Source organism: Oratosquilla oratoria, chromosome 18 (genome assembly GCF_046742065.1).
Source record: "Oratosquilla oratoria isolate Oo_2021 chromosome 18, ASM4674206v1, whole genome shotgun sequence".
Classification (NCBI taxonomy): Eukaryota; Metazoa; Arthropoda; class Malacostraca; order Stomatopoda; family Squillidae; genus Oratosquilla; species Oratosquilla oratoria.
Window position 1 is genome coordinate 1,245,001 of NC_134794.1, and position 20,206 is coordinate 1,265,206.

At 40.4% G+C, this 20,206-nt stretch overlaps 1 protein-coding gene across 4 annotated transcripts in view; it reads left to right on the plus strand.

The window, feature by feature from the left end:
- LOC143034970 (sorting and assembly machinery component 50 homolog A) overlaps positions 1 to 20,206 on the plus strand; it is a 39,032-nt gene that overhangs the window by 11,939 nt on the left and 6,887 nt on the right. Inside the window, exons 3-9 of one of the 4 annotated variants that reach the window (XM_076201318.1) lie at positions 3,625 to 3,732; positions 8,414 to 8,443; positions 9,968 to 10,069; positions 10,875 to 10,991; positions 12,171 to 12,382; positions 16,597 to 16,702; positions 19,551 to 19,733. In XM_076201318.1, the coding sequence (XP_076057433.1) occupies positions 3,625 to 3,732; positions 8,414 to 8,443; positions 9,968 to 10,069; positions 10,875 to 10,991; positions 12,171 to 12,382; positions 16,597 to 16,702; positions 19,551 to 19,733 (858 nt within the window). The remainder of the gene's footprint in view (positions 1 to 3,624; positions 3,733 to 8,413; positions 8,444 to 9,967; positions 10,070 to 10,874; positions 10,992 to 12,170; positions 12,383 to 16,596; positions 16,703 to 19,550; positions 19,734 to 20,206) is intronic. The other 3 variants (XM_076201319.1, XM_076201320.1, XM_076201321.1) reach the window with 3 other exon arrangements.

The following is a 20,206-nucleotide window of genomic DNA, read 5'->3' on the forward strand; positions in this document are numbered from 1 at the left end:
CTAACCCCTTGCTGGGGCAAGGGGGGCCAATTTATTAAGATGATTGTCCAAATTAATCATAGTACTTTCAGTTATATTACATTCAGCTGTCTTACTGCAAGCTTATTCCATTCATTGGTGCAGGTTTTTTTTTTTTTTTTTTCTTCTACTTTAATGTTAAATATGTGTCCTTACCACTTGGCTCTCATTTCTCATCCACTAAGTATTCACTGTGAGAGTATTTTCAATTTCTATGTTACCAATTCACGGACTCCCCCATCACCCCCACCCCGAATACATCGTCCATACACAACCATTCTCCACTCGCTGTATACAGTACTACAATCAGCTAAATATCATTCAGTATCATTATCGACTTTGGAGAAAGTAGGTTTGAGTCAACGGTCATTACCATTGATGTTTACTATGAACCGAGGTGTCCCTAGAATGGGACCCTGAAGAATTACACTGCTAAAATATTTCCGATTAGAAGCTTTACCATTCAGAACAACTTTCTTTTTTCAGTTGTTCAGCCAGCTTCTGTTTAATCCAGCTTAGCACCATGCCACTTATTCCATGGAAAGCAAGGTGTTTTGTTTACAAAGATGAAACTAAAATAACATCACATGGCATTTAAATGTTCAAGTTGACTGTTGGCATAAATAAATGGGGCAATATGATTCCTAAGAACCATTTTATCTAATGTAATTGTAGAATTTTTTTGGAATTTTCTCCATATTAACAGTTTTCATTTGTAATTGTCCTTTTATTTTCTTGTTATCTTTTAAATCCCTCTGGATTATTATATAACTTTGACAACAGTTGCAAAATTCAGAACACTTGAATTTCTTTTAAGCCTCTCTTTTTCACTATGCTGTCCTCTGTTTCTTTATCAAGAATTTGCTGTCCTTAAATGGAATGTAATTGGATACCTTCCAAGAATATATTTTGAAATATTTCTTACATATCTTCTGCTGGTTTTTCACTTAATCTTGGCTTCCAGTTTATGAACATAAGAATGGAGGAAACTGCCCGAGACCATAAGGCCTACACTTGGCATTTCATTTCCTTTGTCACCTATCATCCCTTGTTGTATAATAGTAATAATAATTGTTGTCTTCAGTTTCACAAAATGAGCAACCTGCAACCCCACAGTTACTGGGAGTGGTCCTTGGACCCTCCCACAGATCTCTCTGGGAAGAATCATTGGACTCTTTTCTGTGATGTATTGGTTTGGTAGCACCGTTTTTATGTAACTGGCTGAAAGTGGAATGAGGGGAGTAGTTACTGGTTGTCAGATCTCCATGTGTGAAAAGGATCAAGAAATACAGTACAAGTTGATAGAGACCTTGGGCCCAGTCTGGAGATGAAGTGTCAGCCCCTCCTGATGGAAGTGAGGAGGTTGACACATTTTGAAAATGGCACTTTGCTGTCCATCTTGCTGGACCACCACATGCAGGTACCCTTCACTGGTCCCAGGTCTTGTCATAAGCCAAGAAAAAGAACTTTTCTTTAGTCATGTGTTACAGATACGTAACTGTCTATTCTGAAACAATCGGGTAGCTTGAATCCAAATAGATTATGGTCACTAGATACAATGGTTTCACCAGCTTCTACATCAGTTATCATATTTTCATAATGATCAAGTAGGTTGAATGTATTCCCTTGCCTTGTGGGTTCTACAACTGTTGTCTTGAGTTTCACTAAGTAGAAGACCTGCAGCCCCACAGTGGCTGCTAACATTCTTCAGGTCCTCTCACAGATCATGAAAGAATCTGAAGATTTGTCTGTATTGTGTTAGTTTGCAACTATTTTTGTGTCGCTGACTGAAAGTGGTAGGGAAAGGGGAGCAGTCAGTGGTTGACAGCTTTCATGTGTGACAAGGTGTATGAAATACAATTGAAGTTGATAGAGTGATCCCAGGCTCAGTCCAGAAACCACATGTCAGCCCCGCAGGAGGTTCTACATACTGCATTAGAAAATTCTCCCCGAGATCAGTCAATTTTACTCTGCCTTACTTGAAAGTCGCAGAGTTGATGTCTTCATATCCTTTCAACATCATCTCCATGTGGAGGTGCCACCTGAAGACTGAGCCCAAGATAATGTTATATCAACTTTGGTTAACTTTCCTCTACTTTTTCACATAAGGATAGTTGACAACTAGTAACTGTTTCCCTCCTCTTCTTTATACCAGCCAGTGACATAGAAACAAACCCTCATCAGTATAACAGTATACAGTCCAGTGTTTCTTTCTTCAGAGATATGTGGGTGGGCCAAAGAACCATTGTAATGGTGTAGGTTTCTAATCTGGAAAGCTGAACTCAACAGTTGCTGTTATTATTATTGTTATTGCAATTATTATATATTAATTTATCATCATCATCTACCTTTTAAATTGGGGTCTTTTGAGAATTACATACTGTAGGCTTACCTGATGTATAAAGTTACCTTATAATGTAGACCATCCCTGCCTCTCACTTTTTGTTCTGTAGATTTGCTTTTGTTGTGGCCTATTGTCATGCACTCCAGGATGTTATGCATACATTTACATTGCCAAGATTCATTGCGCTAAGTTGTCTCAACTGTGCATAGCTTCTTACTTCTCATTAAAAGTGGCTGATAAATTAAAAAGTATGGATATAATTTGTACATATGTGTATGCACGTGTCCTGTATTCAGCTACAGGAGTCCCTCAAATAACGCGGGGGTTAGGTTCCTGAAATTAACGCGTATGACCAAATCTGCGTATGCTGACTTTCCATATTAAATACCGAGAACCGTATGTGTGTGTATGTGTACGCGTGTGTGTGTGTGTGCGTGCACGCGCGTGTATGTGGTGTATGTATGTGGCGTTTGTGGCGTATGTATGTGTTTGTGTGTATATACATGTGTATGTGGTGTATATGCATATGTGTGTATATGGTGTATACACATTGTGTGTTGGGCATATGTATATGTGTGTGTATGTGGCATATGTCTGTGTGTGTGTGCGTGTATGCGTCTGTGTTAACATGTACAAGTAAGCATGTACATGCATGTGTCTGTGTTCTTATTTGTGTGTACACACACGCGCATTCACAACATACACTGGTTGTCTAACACGTGTCTACACGTGTGTAAGTGTGTATATGTCTGTTTTTTGATCTCCCAAACCACCACTGCCAGTAACAAGAACCTCATAAGAGAAATTAAAACACGACAAGCGCAGTCATTATCAGACTTATTAGTTGTGTTCCAAACAAAAGAAACATTACACTTCAACAGGTTAGGGCGGTAAAATTGTTTGTGATGTTGTCGCGTGTGTGCGTATGCGTGCCCAACTCAGCGCGAATTTTAAAACGGTTCTCTACATTTGAGATGGTTTTGAAATAAAATCCGCGTATGATTGAATCCCAATTATTTGAATCTGTGTTATTTGAGGGACCCCTGTACTTGTGCACCTCAGCCAGTAAATTGGAAACTTGTAACTATTGCACCTGATGAAGGACCTGCTTTTGGATTTTCATCAATGTTGTTAGCTACAGATCTGAAGAAATCCATGTAGAAAACTGATAAGTCTCTGCACCCTAAGCCTGTTTTCATACATAGAAGTATTTTCTCAGCCTCTTAATTTAAAACACTGCTAATTCATACATTGCTTTGCAGTCAAAAAGTAAAGAGGACAGGGAAAGGCAGAGAAAGATTAGGCTCATTAAAAAAAAATTGGCTGAACTAAGAGCAAGAGAACTTCAGGAGAGATTGGGACAAATGAAGGTTAGCTGAAGTTACTTTGTGTGGCGATGTTATCCTTATGATTTGCTTGAGTTCATTGGTGTTGACCTCGTTTCTAATACCAGTGTTGGTATGTTTATACATGTTTGATTGTTTAAAGATGGAAATAAACATTTTGTTGTTGTTGTCCTTGTTTGATAAATAGATTTCTTCTCTACCGTATTTGATAGTCTGTAAGATGCATTCCTACCCTCCCACTCATAATATATCAATAAATCATAGTGTGTCTAATGGCCTTTATCATCAATGAGGAGGTGGGAGTGAGTTTTGCATTGTAGTGATTTACTTAGCATGAAGAAAAGGGCATGAAATGGAGACAATCAAGAAAAATGGCCGTACATTGGCTCTTAAAGATCTGTGTGGTTCATCTATGTAAACTAAAGTTGCATCCTACAATCTGTAATTAGTAAAAAGGAAACACTAATGAATAAAAGCAGATTTAATGATTGAAGATATTTTGTAATTCTGAAGTTGAAAAGGAAGGAAGACTAATCACCCAATCATTCCATTGCCCTCCATGTCTTTTGCAAGAGACCTACAGCTCCCAGGTAACCAGTGGATTGCCCCACAAGTCACCCAAGGAAAAGATGTTGTGTTGTCTGAGTACAGCTATGGTGGGGCAGTGTAGGCTGTGCTCTTGGGTGTTTTCTGTGTGATGATTGCATCTGGGGCAGTTTGATTCTGTAGAGTTCTTTTCTGTGATGGTATTCTTTTAGTGGTGGATGGTGACCTGAGTATTCATGTTCTTGTGGCTCTTCTTGGGAGGGATTTCTCTGGAGGGGTTAGATGGTGTAGAAAGTTTGTCAGTCAGTCTTGAAGTGCTTGTTTTGTGATCTGTGTATGAATGTTTTTGTATAGACGTTTTGTGTGGTGCAGGTGGTAGGGTGTTGATTCTATTCATTTCTTTTCTTAATATATATATGTATGTATATATATATATATATATATATATGTATATGTATGTATATATATGTATATATATATGTATATGTATGTATATACTGTGTGTATATATATATATATTTTTTTTTTTCTTTAAGGCATATTGAATTGTATGCAACAGCAAATTGAGCTCTAATGAGTTTCCGATGAAGAGTTTCAAGTCTTCTGAAGATCTCTCTAGCATGGAGAGGTAAAGAAAAAAACTAAGTTGCTGATAGAAGCCATCTAATGGGTGGAACAGGATACAAGACATTTTGCTAATCACAGCTAGCATTTTCAATTGTAACAAGAACAAAGAAATGGGTGATTATACAGAAAGTAAACACTGGGAAATATCACAAAGAGGTTGACCGTTACTCTGGTCTAAAACTGGGAAAGGACACATTGAATACTGGGGAAGGATATGCAGGAAGGGGAACTGTGACCACTGGGAAAGGACACTTTAGATGACCGTTACTGTGGCCTGGGTGTCCATCACGGCTGAAGTGACTGCTCATGAGAGGGCTGATTTGTGTCGTAGCTGGGTTGTCTGGTTTGGCAGATTCTGAACGGTTTGAGGCTGGGAAGGATGGTGGGGGCTTCCTGCTGGGTGTTCAATGTAGGCTGGCTGTATTTAATGTGGAGGGCCTCAAGGAGGGCAAGGCGGCACTTGTCACTTTCTCGGTCTAAAATTGTGGTATTGTCCACTAAGATGGATCTGGTGATTGGAATATTATGGATCTCCTGGAGATGCCGCTTAGGGCCTCCATTGTTAAGGTGGTATGTCAACCGTCTGGAAAGGCGAGTGGTAGTGAGTCCGATGTAGGAATCTTGGGGCGTACAGTCCCCAAAAGGACACTTGAACTGGTACACCAGACTCACACACTCGATGTCGGATGGGCATGGGGAGCTGTTATTTTTCATGATAAGGTCTTTAGTTCTCTTGTTCTTATAATAAATGGAAAGTTTTGTGCAGTCCATCTCGTTGGTGGGGGTCACATTGTCCTTGATGATACGAAGAAGTGCCTTCTCTTCCTCCTTATAAGTGCTCGACATGTAGGCCCTATAGAACAAGGTAAAGGTATATATATACATATGCATATATATATATATGGATTTTGTGGAAGTATCAGAAGTGAATTAGATGCTAATCACCAGAAAGTAACCCTCCTGTTATGGAAAGGATTAAGATGTATTTAACCACTTCACTACTAAGGTGGAACCAGTGATAGGTATCTGTTAGTGGTAGTCCTACAAGATGGATCGCAAAGATATTTGTCTCCCTACTTTCCATTTTCGAAACCCATCAACTCCCTCACATCCATGTGGAGGTGGAGCCCCAAAGATCTGACACTTGGTCTCAGGGTCGAGGTCTTTCTATGCCGACTTCAGTTGTATTTCCTCCGTCCTCTATCACAAGATGAGCTAACAGTTGGCAACAGCTCCTCAACTCTTATTACTTTCAGCCAGTAACATATAAACATTCCTTCTCCAATACAACACGGACAACAGTCCAAGCTTTCCTCCCAAAGGGATCAATAAAATTGTCTGGAGACCATTACCAGCCACAACAAGGGCTCCGGGTTTCCTGTCAGTAAAGCTTATGGCTCCTCATGGATGAGCTCATGGAATGGATGGGAATGGGATGGATGGAGTAATTACGTGCCTTTGACTAGGCTACCTCCCTTATAAGGGGGAAAGAGGCCCTTGATATATAGTTAGATAGAGGCTCATAGCAGCATTTTATTTAATTAGTAGCTAAGGTTGTGTAGATCAGATTTTTGTGGTAAGACAGATATGTGAGAAAGCTATAGGAAAAGGTAAGGATGTTTTTTGGGCTTTTATGGATCTGGAAAAGGCTTATGACAGGGTAGACAGGAAGGCGCTGTGGGAGGTTTTGTGGATATACAGGATAGGAGGAAAGCTTCTAGGAGCTGTCAAGGGTTTTTACGAGAGTAGTAGAGCATGTGTCAGGATTAGAAATGGAGAGAGTGAGTGGTTTGAGGTAAAGGTGGGACTTCATCAGGGATGTGTTATGTCATCCTGCCTGTTCAATCTGTACATGAATGGGGTGGTGCAAGAGGTAATGCAAGGGTAGTGGGACAGGGATTGGAGATGGTTAAGGAAAATGGAGTAAAGTGGGAGGTGAGCCAGCTGTTGTTTGCGGACGACACTGCGCTTGTGGCAGGATCGGAAGAAGGATTGAGGAAGTTGGTGACAGAGTGTGGGAGAGTGTGTGAAAGAAGAAAGCTGTAGATAAATGTGGGTAAAAGTAAGGTGATGAGATGTACATGTGTTGAAAGTGGCAGCAGACTGGAAGTGAGCATTAAGGGAGAGCGACTGGAGGAAGTGGACAGTTTTAGATACTTGGGTGCAAATATGGCAGGAAAAGGTGGAGTGGAGGTAAAAGTAGAATGTAGATTGAGAGAAGCGAGTAAATGCCTTGGTGGATTAAAAAGTGTAATGAGGAATAGACATTTGGGAATGGACACTATGAGGAGACTGTATGAAGGAGTGATTAAGCTGACAGCACTGTACAGGGCAGAAACATGGAACACAAGAGAGGAAGAGAGATGGAGTTTGAATGTGTTTGAGATGAGTTGTCTGAGAAGTATGATGGGGGTTACTAGGCTAGATATAGTGAGAAATGAGGAGAACAGGGGTGGAAAGGGAGCTGGGAGATAGGGTTGATGAAAGAGTATTAGGATGGTTTGGACACATGGAAAGAATGAGTGAAGAAAGACTAGTAAAAGAGGTATGGAAGGGAGATGTGGAGTGAGTGAACATAAGGGGACGTCTTAGGATGAGATGGATGGATGGGGTGAAGGGGGCTTTGGGGAAGAGGGGAATATCTGTTGAGGAAGGATGGGAGAGGACAAAAGACGGGTGAATGGAGAATGGTTGTATATGGATGATGTTGTGATTCATGAGGTGGAATGGGTGGAGGGATGGGGGGTGAGGTAGTATGTGTGAGCAAAATTTGACGCAGCCCAAAGGGATTGCTCCCCGTCTTCTCCTTTTATGCATAGGGGGACGGAGAGGGGGGGTCGCCGATTTAATGAAGCAGCCTTGCTGTGGATGTACTGTGTCTTGCGACACTGCCTCTGACCCAGGGCAGTGGACAAGGTGCAGGGATGACCAGTCATCCAGGAGGTGCTAAGATAAGAGGGAAAGTGGAGGGGAGTGGAGTGTACTCAGGGATGGAATGGGTGGGAATGATTTTATGCCTTTTTCTTTTGTGGCTACCTCCCTTGAAAGGGGGGAAAAGCCTTGGTATATGTATGTAACTAAGGTTGTCACACATAGTTAAATAAAACTACTTGGTGGCAGCAGATGAAAGTATACTGAGGACCTTCAGGTTTAGGAAAGGTTAGTTTAGATTGTTGAACCCCTTTGCTACGAAAAAGGTCATACAGCTGAATAAAGTAGTCTGACAGTAGAGTAAAAAAATGAGTACCTCAGTGTGTAGAAGTTCAGGAGAGAAAGTTACCAGAAACATTGAATGTGTGTTTGATTAAATATATTTTCAGTTAGCACATATTTCCTACATATTGAGGGTTTAGTTGATGGAATTTTGCCAAACTAAAACTAACCTGAAAGTGATTTGATTACCCCACATAAAAATTTTTGATGTTGATTTGTTTAAACTTGATTAACGTATATTGTAGATGTTGGAATTGTGCTTTAACTGGCCTTGTACCTCAGTATGTGTGTGTTTACATGTTTTTTTCATGCAACTTAGGCCCAAGGAAATGCAAGCAGTGATTTCAGTGTAAGTATTATAATGTAGAATGCTTGCCCAAGTAAACTGTTTAGGTGTATGAGAGATGTTTAATATTTTCACTATCTTTGTCAACCATAATCATTGGATCTTGTACACTACATAAAGAAATGTGTGGAAGGCTTGATATTGATCTGTTATGAATGTTCCAGATTACAGTAGCAACATATTGGTTACTTGTTTATGATTAGTATTTATATCAATGGATAATCCCTGCTTTTGCTCTATGTTGAATTCATGTAAGTGCTTAGTAGTTTAGGAAACTCACACACTCACTCACTCACACATTGGGGTCATTGGATGTGAGAAAAGCCTCAGGACCTGACAGGATCTCAAACTGGATACTTAAAGAATGTAGGGAACTACTAGTGGACAAGATCAGCAGTCTTATTACATGTTCATTGAAGGAAGGTATTGTGCCATTTGTTTGGAAAAGGGCAAGCTTGGTGTCACTTCACAAAAGTGGAAACAAGGTAATACCACTAGATTATAGGCCAATATCACTAACACAATAGTGAAATTATGTGAAAGGATTGGGAAAGCTTGATAGACCAAATATCTTGAAAAGATGAACAACATTCTGACAGTGATTGATGTGCTGCAAGAGAAAGTGGGGTGGCTGGCTGGCTGGCTGGACTGCATGTACCACCTGAACCTAGAGAAGGGATTCAATAAAATACCTCACAGTTGACTTATGTGTAAATTGGAGCATGTTGGAGGACTGAGAGGCAAACTATTGTACAATGTTTCAAAGACAGAAGGAAAGATACATGAGGACAGTAGTGAAGGACAAAATATCAAGCTGGAGATGAGTAATGAGTGGAGTTCCACAAGGTTCATTGCTTGCATCAATGATTTTTCTTGTCTGTTAATATTATGATGAGTCGAGGTATATTAGAAAATTAGAGAATAGGAGACAGGACCCAATGAGCATTGCTCCTTTCCTGTGTACTGCAATTAGGTGCGCACACACACACACACACACACACACACACACACACACACACACACACACACACACACACACACACACACACACACACACACACACACACACACACACACACACACACACACACACACACACACACACACACACACACACACACACACACACACACACACACACACACACACACACACACACACACACACACACACACACACACACACACACACACACACACACACACACACACACACACACACACACACACACACACACACACACACACACACACACACACACACACACACACATTGCTTCTTTCCAGTATACTACAATTAGGTAAATACACATGAGGCATGCACCCACTCCCACACATTCCACTCCTATCCACCACACTTAATTCAGTGTAATAGGACTGTCTTTAAAGTAGTTTGCCAGTTTGTGTTCAATTTGTTTATATAAAAAAAAAAATCTTTATATAGGAATATGAAAATGACAGGTTAATTGTTATTTATCCAGAGAATTGTTGTTCAAGAACGAAAACTGAATACCATGTTTGTTTGCAGGCACATGTACAGCGTGTGCACGTTGATGGGTTAGACCGCACGAAGGATGACATTGTGATACAGAGTGTGCGGGATGTCTTCAGTGCAGTTGACTTTCAGTCCGTAAGTACATCAGTGCTTTAGTTTATTACATAGTTATATACAATTTACATGGTTTTATATGGGTGGCTACATATGAAACTGTTGCTTCCTGGATGACAGATTAACCCCTTGGCAGAGAATATATGAAGGTTGAGAATGAAAAGTGATGTCTTAAGGTTAATTTAGGGCTGCATTAGGTTTGTGTGATGCATGCATGTGAATTGGGGGTGGTAAGGGAGGTGAATGCAAAAATGTTAGACATAGGATTAGAGTTGTTAGATAAAGGTGGAGGAACATGGGAGGTCAACTAGTTGTTTGCAGATGACATTGCACCTCCGGCTAATTTTGGGAGAGACTGAAGCTGTTAACTGACTTTGGAAAGGTGTGTGAGAGAAGAAGGACGTAAGTGTCCGCAAAAGTAAGGTGATGTGCAAGGAATGACAGTAGTGGTAGGTTGATTATGAAAGAGAAGGGTGAGAGGCTGCAAGAAATGGAGAATTTTTGGTATATGGGGGTCACATGTGGTCTGGAATGGAGGAGTTTATAAGGAGGTGAATTATAGTGTAAAGAAAGCAAGTAAATGTCTGGGTCAAATGAGGAGTATTTTAAGAAACAAGTATTTGGGGATGAATACAAAAAAAATGAATAAAAAAGTGGATATACCCTCATTTCTGTATCTACCAGAAACTGCTCTGGTGGATGCTTGTATCCAGAATACAATTAGTGTATATTATATATACATTATATATGTTTACTGTATAAGTATACATGCATACCTAAGCTTTGTGTGATTTTATATGTTATTCTTATAATTTATTTTGGACAGGTAATATTGAAGATACATGAGGCTCGTGTACGCTTAGAGAAACTTGGCTGCTTCAAAAATGTGGGTGTCTTCATTGACACTTATGAAGGTGCTGATGCTGTACAAGATAGTTTAGAGGTAAGAACAGTTAAGATGTACAATATTAGTTGCAAGTCCTGTTATGAATTTGATTTCAGACTTTTTTTTTTTCTTTTTTTTAAGAATTTCTTAAATATTCGACAAAAAGTAAGGGTGCATTTTGGGCTTTCATGGACTTGGAGAAGGTAATGATAGAAGTAATTGAAAGTCTTTGTGGATTGTGTTGCATATGTATGGAATATGAGTATTAGTATTTCACTGGCTAGGGAAATTTTTTGTGAAAAATAAGACACTGAAGAAGCTGAGTCAGTGGTGGTAAAGGAGAGATTTGAATAAGGCAGTAGAAGGAGTTAAGATGAGAAGTAAACAAAGGTGGTGGATTGAAATGGAATGGGTGGGAGTGGATTTATGCCTTTGGTTTTGGCTACCTCCCTTGTAAGGAGGAAAAAGCCCATGGTGTATGTATGTATAACAATCTCTTATATAGCACTTTGTCAAAGCCTTTCTCTGAGTCCAGGAGTACACAGTCCACCAATCCTTCTCTCTCATGCAACACATCAATCACCCTTGAGTTTGTAATGTTGGATTTTTCTTATGAATCCAAAATGATCATTTATTGATATGCCTTGCTTTTTTAGATTTTTCATCCATCTGTCTTTTACATTTTTCTCACATTTTCACTATTGTAATTGGCAAGGACACTAGTTATCAATACAGCAATGGAAACATGGACTGGGAGTGAAGTCTTTATTCCTGATGTTTCGTCTACTGACTATTTCCAAGGAATGAGCATACTTGATAGTGCAGTTTATATATGCATTTGGTAGCTCATGTAAACTCTGCACAATCCAGTATGCTCATTCCTTTGAAAAAGTTGGTAGATGAAATGTCAGGAATGAACGTTTCCTTTGCCATATTGAAGCAACTCATTCACATGGATATTAACTTGGTAGTTCATATCAAATCTGTACAATCCAGTATGTTCATTCCTTTGAAAAAATCAATAGATTAAACGTCAGGAATAAAGGCCTTCACTCCCAGTCCATGTTTCCTTTGCCATGTTTAAACAACTTAATCACATGGCTGTTAATTTACAGCTAGTTACCAAATTGAGTATGTATGTATTGTGTGTGTGTGTGTATATATATTGTATGCTTTATAATTATTTTTTCACTGTACATAATATATTTTTACTGAATAAATGGTAAACAAATTTAGGTGACCTTTGAAGTACGAGAAACCAATTTACTGGGAGCCAAAGTAAATACAAGTGTTGGCAACAATGAAGGGTCAGTGTCTACGGGTGGCATGCTTCGGAACCTCTTTGGTCGTGGAGAAGAATTGAGTTTAGAGTATACACATGGTACCAAACGAACGTCTTCTTTCAACACAACATTCTTTAAGCCTTTCCACAATGAAGCCAGCACTATGTGAGTATTACAGTTAGGAAATAATTCCACCTGTCTGCTCTTTTTGTATATACATATATACATGCCTACTTACATAAATATGTACACATATACATACGTATTAAAAGGCCTATACTCGGGTATATACATATACCAAAGGCTCTTTCCCCTTACAAGGGAGTTAGCCAAAAAACAAAGGCATAAAATCCACTCCCACCCATTCCATCCCCAACATACTCCACTCCCATCCACCCCTCTCCCTCCCCCTTACTTTGGCTCCTCCTGGATAATGGGTCATCCCTGCATCTCGCCCACTGCCCTTGGTCAGAAATAGTGTCACAAGACACAGCACATCACAGCAAGGCCGCTTCATTAAATCAGCAACCCTCCATCTCCTCATGCAAAAATGGAGAGGACAGGGAGAAATCCCTTCAGGCTGTATCAAATTATTTTTTACACATACTCCCTCACCTCCCATCCCCCACCCATTCCCCCTCATGCATCACTCCATCATCCATACACAACACAACTCGGGGGTGGGGGGGCTAAATCAAACCATGTATCAAACCCATATCCATTCTACTCCCAAACAAAATCTCGTTCATTGTGTTTATAGAAACCTTTATTGTGTTCATAACCTTCAATATTTTTTAAGCCTTGGGACCCATAGCAATAAAAGTCCTGATATATTTAGCAAACCCAATTCTCCAAACTAACATGGATTCAAAGAAAACTGCTTCACCAGCACACTGCTGACAGACCTCACCAGAAAATAACCAGAGTTTCTTTAGCTAGAAATCACCACATGGCAGAATAGTAATTGTGGTAATCAATCAGTCAATCCATTGCCGCACGTCTCTCTTGTGGGAAATTCATGGCTCTCAGGTAACCAGCAAAAGCCGATTGGCCCATAATTCACTCGGGAGTGGACTTCTGATGTAAACAAGGCTTTTGACATTGTCCCCAGACATATGTCAGATAAGATTGTAGAAGCAGAAATGCACAATAAAGACAAGAAATGGTTGACAAATTAAATAACTCGCAGAGAATTTAGGGTAGATGAGAACATTCATCTGTCAAGAACCAAAATAGCAAGGTCCCCCAAGAGCAGTCATTTAGCCAACATTATTGAACCTATTCATGCACAACTTACTTGTCCCAAACTCTGAACTCAACACTAAAATGCTTTCTTGTGCAGATGACGTAATGACAGGCCAACACTGGAACAATAAAATAACCAAAACTTTTGGATCCTCAGAGCTGAAACTGGGTCTGACACAAAACCGAATCTCCTCATCCCACTAATGTTGTTGTTTGTTGTTGTTGTCGTTCCCTAGACTGTCTGTCCGAGCAGTCCCGTCTCCCCAAGGAATGCCACAGCCGAAACTGGGTTTTCCCACAAATCCTTTATAGAGTGTATGTTGTGTTGTTTGCGTGCATGATTGTGTATAATGCAGTCTTCCATTATGTGTTGTATGGTATGGGGTGAAGTGTTACATCCTGGGCAGCTGTTCACAATACGGTCATCCAGCCTCTTCTGGTAGCTTAGAAGTGCTGGGTGGTGGCTGCACTGCAGTCTGGCCAAGTGGACTCTGTCCTTTCATGGGAGAGAGGATTCAGAAGGGTGGATATCAGGGGGTCTGGCATGCAGCAGTGTGTTGTCTTTCAGTGTGTTAATGGAGCGGTGAGTGATATGATTATGAATATGTTTCCAGAGGCTGGTATTTGGTGGTTGTGGAGGAAGAGAAGAGAGTATCTGTGTGTGATACAGGTCTTTGGGTGTTGTTTTAATGTTTCTTGGTGTGTGTGGGTGTTCTGCTATGTAGTGTAGCGGGTGTGATGTGTTTGTGGTGGCTGCAGCAAGTGTTTGTGTGCCTCTCATGTCGAGGTGGTCCTCGACTTGGTCCTTGACTTGGTCCTGGAGCCGCAGCGTCTACGTCGTGGGACCACCCCCCAACCCCAAGAGTTGGGGGCCAAACAGCAGCAACCAGCCCTGGCCACCGGCTCTACGCAGGTGGCACCGATCCCCAAGAGGAGCTACGTCTGCCTTGGGGAGTACCACAATCCCACAAATGTTGACAGTAATGCTGCTTCTTCAACTTCTATAAAGCTAGCAACTGCCCAATGGTCAAATTAAGCCACTTCTCTCACTTGCCAAAAACCCTGAGATGTTTGGATGTTTGGTCTCGTGTTTGATATACATGCATCTTGACACCACATATTAAAGGCCTCACAATATAGGCAAATGAATTTAATTTAGAGCAGTTGTAGGCACATTATTCTGATAGATGTTCCTGTTTAGTGTTACAAACTCCTCCCAGAAATACCTAGAATGATGCCTCCTTACAGAGGACTTTTTGAAGCAAGTAATTCATTGTAGTACATCCTTACCATGAACTCACTCTGCTGGGCAGCCTCAATCTGCCTCTGTTCTGACCTCGTGCCCGATTAGCGACACTAAACCACTTGGCCAACAAGCATTCCAGTCAGTAGAGGATTTGGTTTAACATCACAAACTACTCCTCTCAGAGAGGGCTAGGATGGGGCTACTTAATGGAGGGCTTTTTTGAAACTGAGAATTTAATGTAGTATGGCCTTCCTTTAAACTCGCTTTTTGCCAGGCAGACTCAACCCTTCTCCACTCTGACCTCTCACCCAAGTAGTGATGCTCCAAACTGCTCAGCCAGGAAGCATTTCAGTCAGTAGATGGGAAATGTAAAAACTGCATTTCACTATTCATCCACAGCATAATATCCAACAACTAAAAAGAAAAAACAGAAGGCATACAGACATCACAAATAAAACCCTAGAAAATAATAATTGTCTGTACGAAAACTACAACAAAAGAGCATCATTCAGAAACCAAGGTCTTTCCCATGGAGCAGCACATGAGAATGATGGACACAGCTGTGCAGAAGAGGCCCTGAACCCACCCACTCCTCACATCACATAACATCTCACTATAAACAATATAAAAACAAACATAATAGTATTTTACTCGAGTAATTGTAATTTTTTTAACTAATGTTTCTCGTGTATTTTTGTATGCTGAATCCAAATGTTGTGTAGGTGGGGGAGTATTTTCTACTCTAGCCTTTTGCAATACATCTCTTGCTGGCCTTCTGAATAGTCACTGCTATTTCTTCCCCTGTTCTCTCAATGCATGGAAGCTGATCAATGATAAAAACTTTCCAAGTTGCTTTCTCATTCCTCTACCAATTTGCTTATGTAGTTTATGAAAATTTTCTTTACGTGAGCTTTATTTGCCCCTTTTTTTATATCATTATGAGGAAGTGGTCTGAGGGGAGGTTATGTATAATTTCCCACATCCTCGTATTCCTATGTATTTGGAGGGAAGGGGAGCGAGTGCATTATGTCTCTGCACAGCTTTCTCACCCCCACCCCCCACAGCAACCTTGCCCCTCCACCACTATCCACATACTTGTTGAACAATCGTGGTGACATTACACAAAGTTGGTGTAGCCTTACCCCCACCCCAAACCACCCCCACACAAACTCCACTGCTCAATTAACCTCTTCAATACCAGTCAAATTCTTGCGGGTAGCATCAGCTGCCAGGTGTATGATGATTTGATGATGCACCACAATACTCGTGTTATAAAATTACAGCTGTATTACTTGTTCTCTTTTACTCTGAATATTGATAACCAGAGAAAATATAATCAAGCTGGCTACAGAATATGGGGGTGACTCAGCCACAACTACAAAATAGATTTAATCAAGATGCCAACACTGGCATCCTCTTACACCCACTCATGCCTCATGACACCTACGTAGGTCTTATCGTATGGAAGGGGTTAAACAACCCAACTACCCTTAACAACAACAACAACAACAACCCATTCCCATCCCATACATCCAGAACCTCATTTTTGGGTTTTGACTGCATGGTGACATAGTCATAGTCAGTACTGTAGGAACTGTTTTTTAGGCATCCATACCAAGGTAGAGTAATATCATTTCCAGCTTAACAATATTTTTAATATTTTTTAGATGTTGGCAAATGTTGGGTTAGTTGACTACATGTGCATAGTTTGAATAGTGATATAGAGATTGTAAACAAGTAATTACATATTTCTTATGGTGTATAATGGATATAAAAGCTGTTGTGATCTAAAAGTTTGTCTGTTATTTTTGCCAGATTAAGCAATATTCCTTACACTTCATTTGTGCTAAAACTCTTGGTGTATTTTCTTTTGAACCTTTGCGAGCAGCCTGACCACCAGCATATATCAACAAGGTTGTGAAGCTCCTTGGTCAGGGTACAAAGAACTGGATAGAGGTGTACTTCTAACATTAGCCTTCGATTCAGCACCCAATGTGAGTACAACTGTATAAAGATAACGTCCTTTCTACATATTCCATTCAGTTGAGATATGATAATTGTGTGAACATTGTGGTGAATGTGGGTAGGAGGTAAAAGGAACACAGGCTGAGGGAAATACTTGCATTCTTGACTAGTTTCACCTGAGTGACTTCTTCAGAGGCCACTCAGGTGAAACTAGTCAAGAATAAAAGTATTTCCCTCAGCCCGAGTTCCCTTTACCTCCTACCCACATTATGATAATTGGTAAGTATATCTTAAAGACAATCACAAGTCACACTACCTCATCCTTGAAACAGTGCAATATCAAATATTATTACACTTTTCTCATAGTGGATAACTGAGTTTTATTGCATGTCTTCTGACCTGGGCAGTAGGCAAGAGACAGGGATGACTTCATCCATGAAGAGCTAAGATGAGAGGGAAATGTGAGTGGGAGTGGGTACATGACTTTGACTTGGCTACTTCCCTTATTTGGGGGAAAGAAGCCCTTTGTATATAGATAAATATTAGACACTATAGGCCATAAATGCGCACACAACACGGAAGACATCTAACTTGGTACAAAGGCATCAGAGATCAACAGTGAGTGCTTGTAAGTGGTGGACCTGCAAGACAAATGTCAGATATAATCATCTCCATTTCCTGTCAAAGCAATGATCTTACTTTCATCTGGAGATGCACTTAAGGGCTGACTTCCATTCTTAGTTTTTTCCACCTTTTCACACATGGAGAGCTGACACTCAATGACTGTTCACCTCCTACTGTAAGCCAGTGATATTGAAACAGCACCATATGTACAACTCAGACAACAGTGTTTCTTCCTGGAGAGGTCTATGGGAGTACATGAGAACTGTTGCCACCTATGAAGGGGTTGTGGATTTCCAGTTAATGAAATGCAAGGCAATTATCATTCATCATCACCATTTTCATTATTAATCATTTTCATGGTGAATCATCTCCATCAATCATCATCATCATTAATCTTCATCATCAATCATTGTCATCATCATCATCATCATCAATCATTGTCATCATCATCATTATCAGTCATCTTCATCGTCAGTTATCTTCATCATCATCATCCCCAGTCACCTTCATTAATCTTCTCCACCTATATGTTCACCCCAAGATACCTATTTCTTATAACAATTTTCATCCTCTCAAGACATCTAAATGTTTCTCTTACTCATTAATTGACCTCCATCCTCACTCCTCCATTCCCAGCTACATATGTCCCTAAATACTTGAAAATGCTCTGCACTTCCCTTGGGGCTGCAATTCCAGATGAAGGTGAGGGGGTTGAAAGGTTTTGGTGCCGAGTAGCATAATCATCTCTCAGGCATTCATCTAACACAGTACGTAGGTCTCAGCATTTATCACTCCACTACCCAATTCATGTATTCTCAACATTTGTGTGGCTCCCCTTCATTTTTCTCCCAAATCCCACTCAGCCAAAAAAAAGGTAAACAAAATATTAATATGTACATATATCAAGGACTTTTTCCCCTTACTATTGAGGTTGCCAAAATCAAAGTTATAAATCCACTCCAACCCATTTCATCCCCACATACTCTACCATTCACCACCCTTCCCTCCCTCTTTTCTTGGCTCCTCCTGGATGACAGGTCATCCCTGCATCTCGCCCACTGCCCTGGGTCAGAAGTAATGCAACAAGACACAGCACAGCCAAAGCAAGGCTGCTTCATTTAATGAGCAACCACCCTCCCCTGCAGAAAAAGATAAAGACAGGGAGAAATCCCTTCAGGTTGCATCAAAATATTCACACATACTACCCCCCAATCCCCCACCCATTCCCTTCCATGTGTCACAATATGAAATAACAAAACAAAAAAGACATTAAACATAGCTACAAAGCAATAATTGTATAAGGGTGAAGCTGTTGAAGTTTGAAAGCATTGTGGTCCCTATATACAAACAGTTAGCTATACAAATAATGTTAATAATTAACTGGTTTTCTGGGGAGGAGGGAGCGGCGGGACTCTGTTCACCTAACTTGCTCAAATTTGAACAGTGAGCAACAAGCAGACTGTAATTACTACTTAAGAGGGAGGGAAGAGGGTGGAGGGGAGTAGAGTATGTAGGGGATGGAATGGGTGGGAGTGATTTCTATGCCTTTTTTGGCTACCTCCCGTGTAAGGGGGGAAAAAGACTTTGGTATATGTATGTATGTATATCAGATTTGGGTGGAGCTTGGACTGTATTTACATAATGAACAAGGCTCTTAAATGAATCATGTTCATATATAGCCTTCTTTGAATTTCAATCAAAACGGATTTATTTATTTTATTATATTAATTTATTTATTTGTTAATTATGTAAGTATATATGTATTTTTCCCCATGTATTTACTTGCCCATGATCAATGGTGTTTAGATTGTGCAAATTACTGTTTTGACTTGGCCACACCCTTACAAGGGGTGGGGGGAAGCCTTAGGTGTATGTATACATAAATTCCTCCATCATGTAACCACTATTGACATAAAAGTAAACTTCACTAGTTTATAAGAGGCCCATATCCCAGTAGTGTGTTTTATTCTATCGATTCAGTTTAACTTCACATGTATGCACCACTGCCGCAAGTTTGTTTTTATCTCCATTTGTTCAGTGCAGACCTGGGCTTGCACAGTGACTGCCATTTACTCTAGCAGTCCAAGCACAGTAGGCAAGAGATTACTTTTGTCATAGCCAAGCTCTTCCTCTGATAAGCTCCCCATCTTTCCTTTTGCAGCTTTATCCTATATCATCATATCTTCTAACATTCTTGTTGTGTTTACCAAGTTCTGTTGATAAAGAATGCCATGAATTATTTCTTCTCAACAGGTACAACAGAAATTAATACTAGATGGAGTATGGCGGCAGCTCATGTGCCTTTCCCGTTCAACTGCCTTTGCAGTCCGAGAACAAGCGGGTCATTCCCTGAAGTCAGCCCTCAAACATCAGCTTAATGTGGACAAGAGGGATGACACTGTTTTTCCTACAGATGGTGTTGCTTTTTCTATCAAGGTAGGATAAAAATTTAAGCGCATAATTGTGTTGAAATGGTATTGCACATTTCTTTATTCTATTTTCCCTTCAGAATATTCTCCCTGTCAAGAGCATTCAAGATTTTTTATGACGACGTAGTAGAACCTGCATTAGAATTAGAAATGGAGAGAGTGAGTAGTTTGAGGTCTTTGCCTTGCCAGGGGTGTGTTATGTTGCCTTGGCTGTTCAATTTACACATGGATAGGGTGGTGTGATGGGTAAATGCAAGGGTAATGGGCCAGGGATTGGAGATGGTTAAAAAAAAAAAAAAAGAGAAAAATGGGAGATGAGCCGGTTGTTGTTTGCTGACGACACTGCTTGTAGCAGGATCAGAGGAGGGATTAAGGAAGTTAGTGAGGGAGTTTGGGAAGGTGTGCAAAAGAGGGAAGTTGAGGATGAATGTGGGTAAAAATAAGGTGATGTGATGTACAAGGGGAGAGGATGGCAGCAAA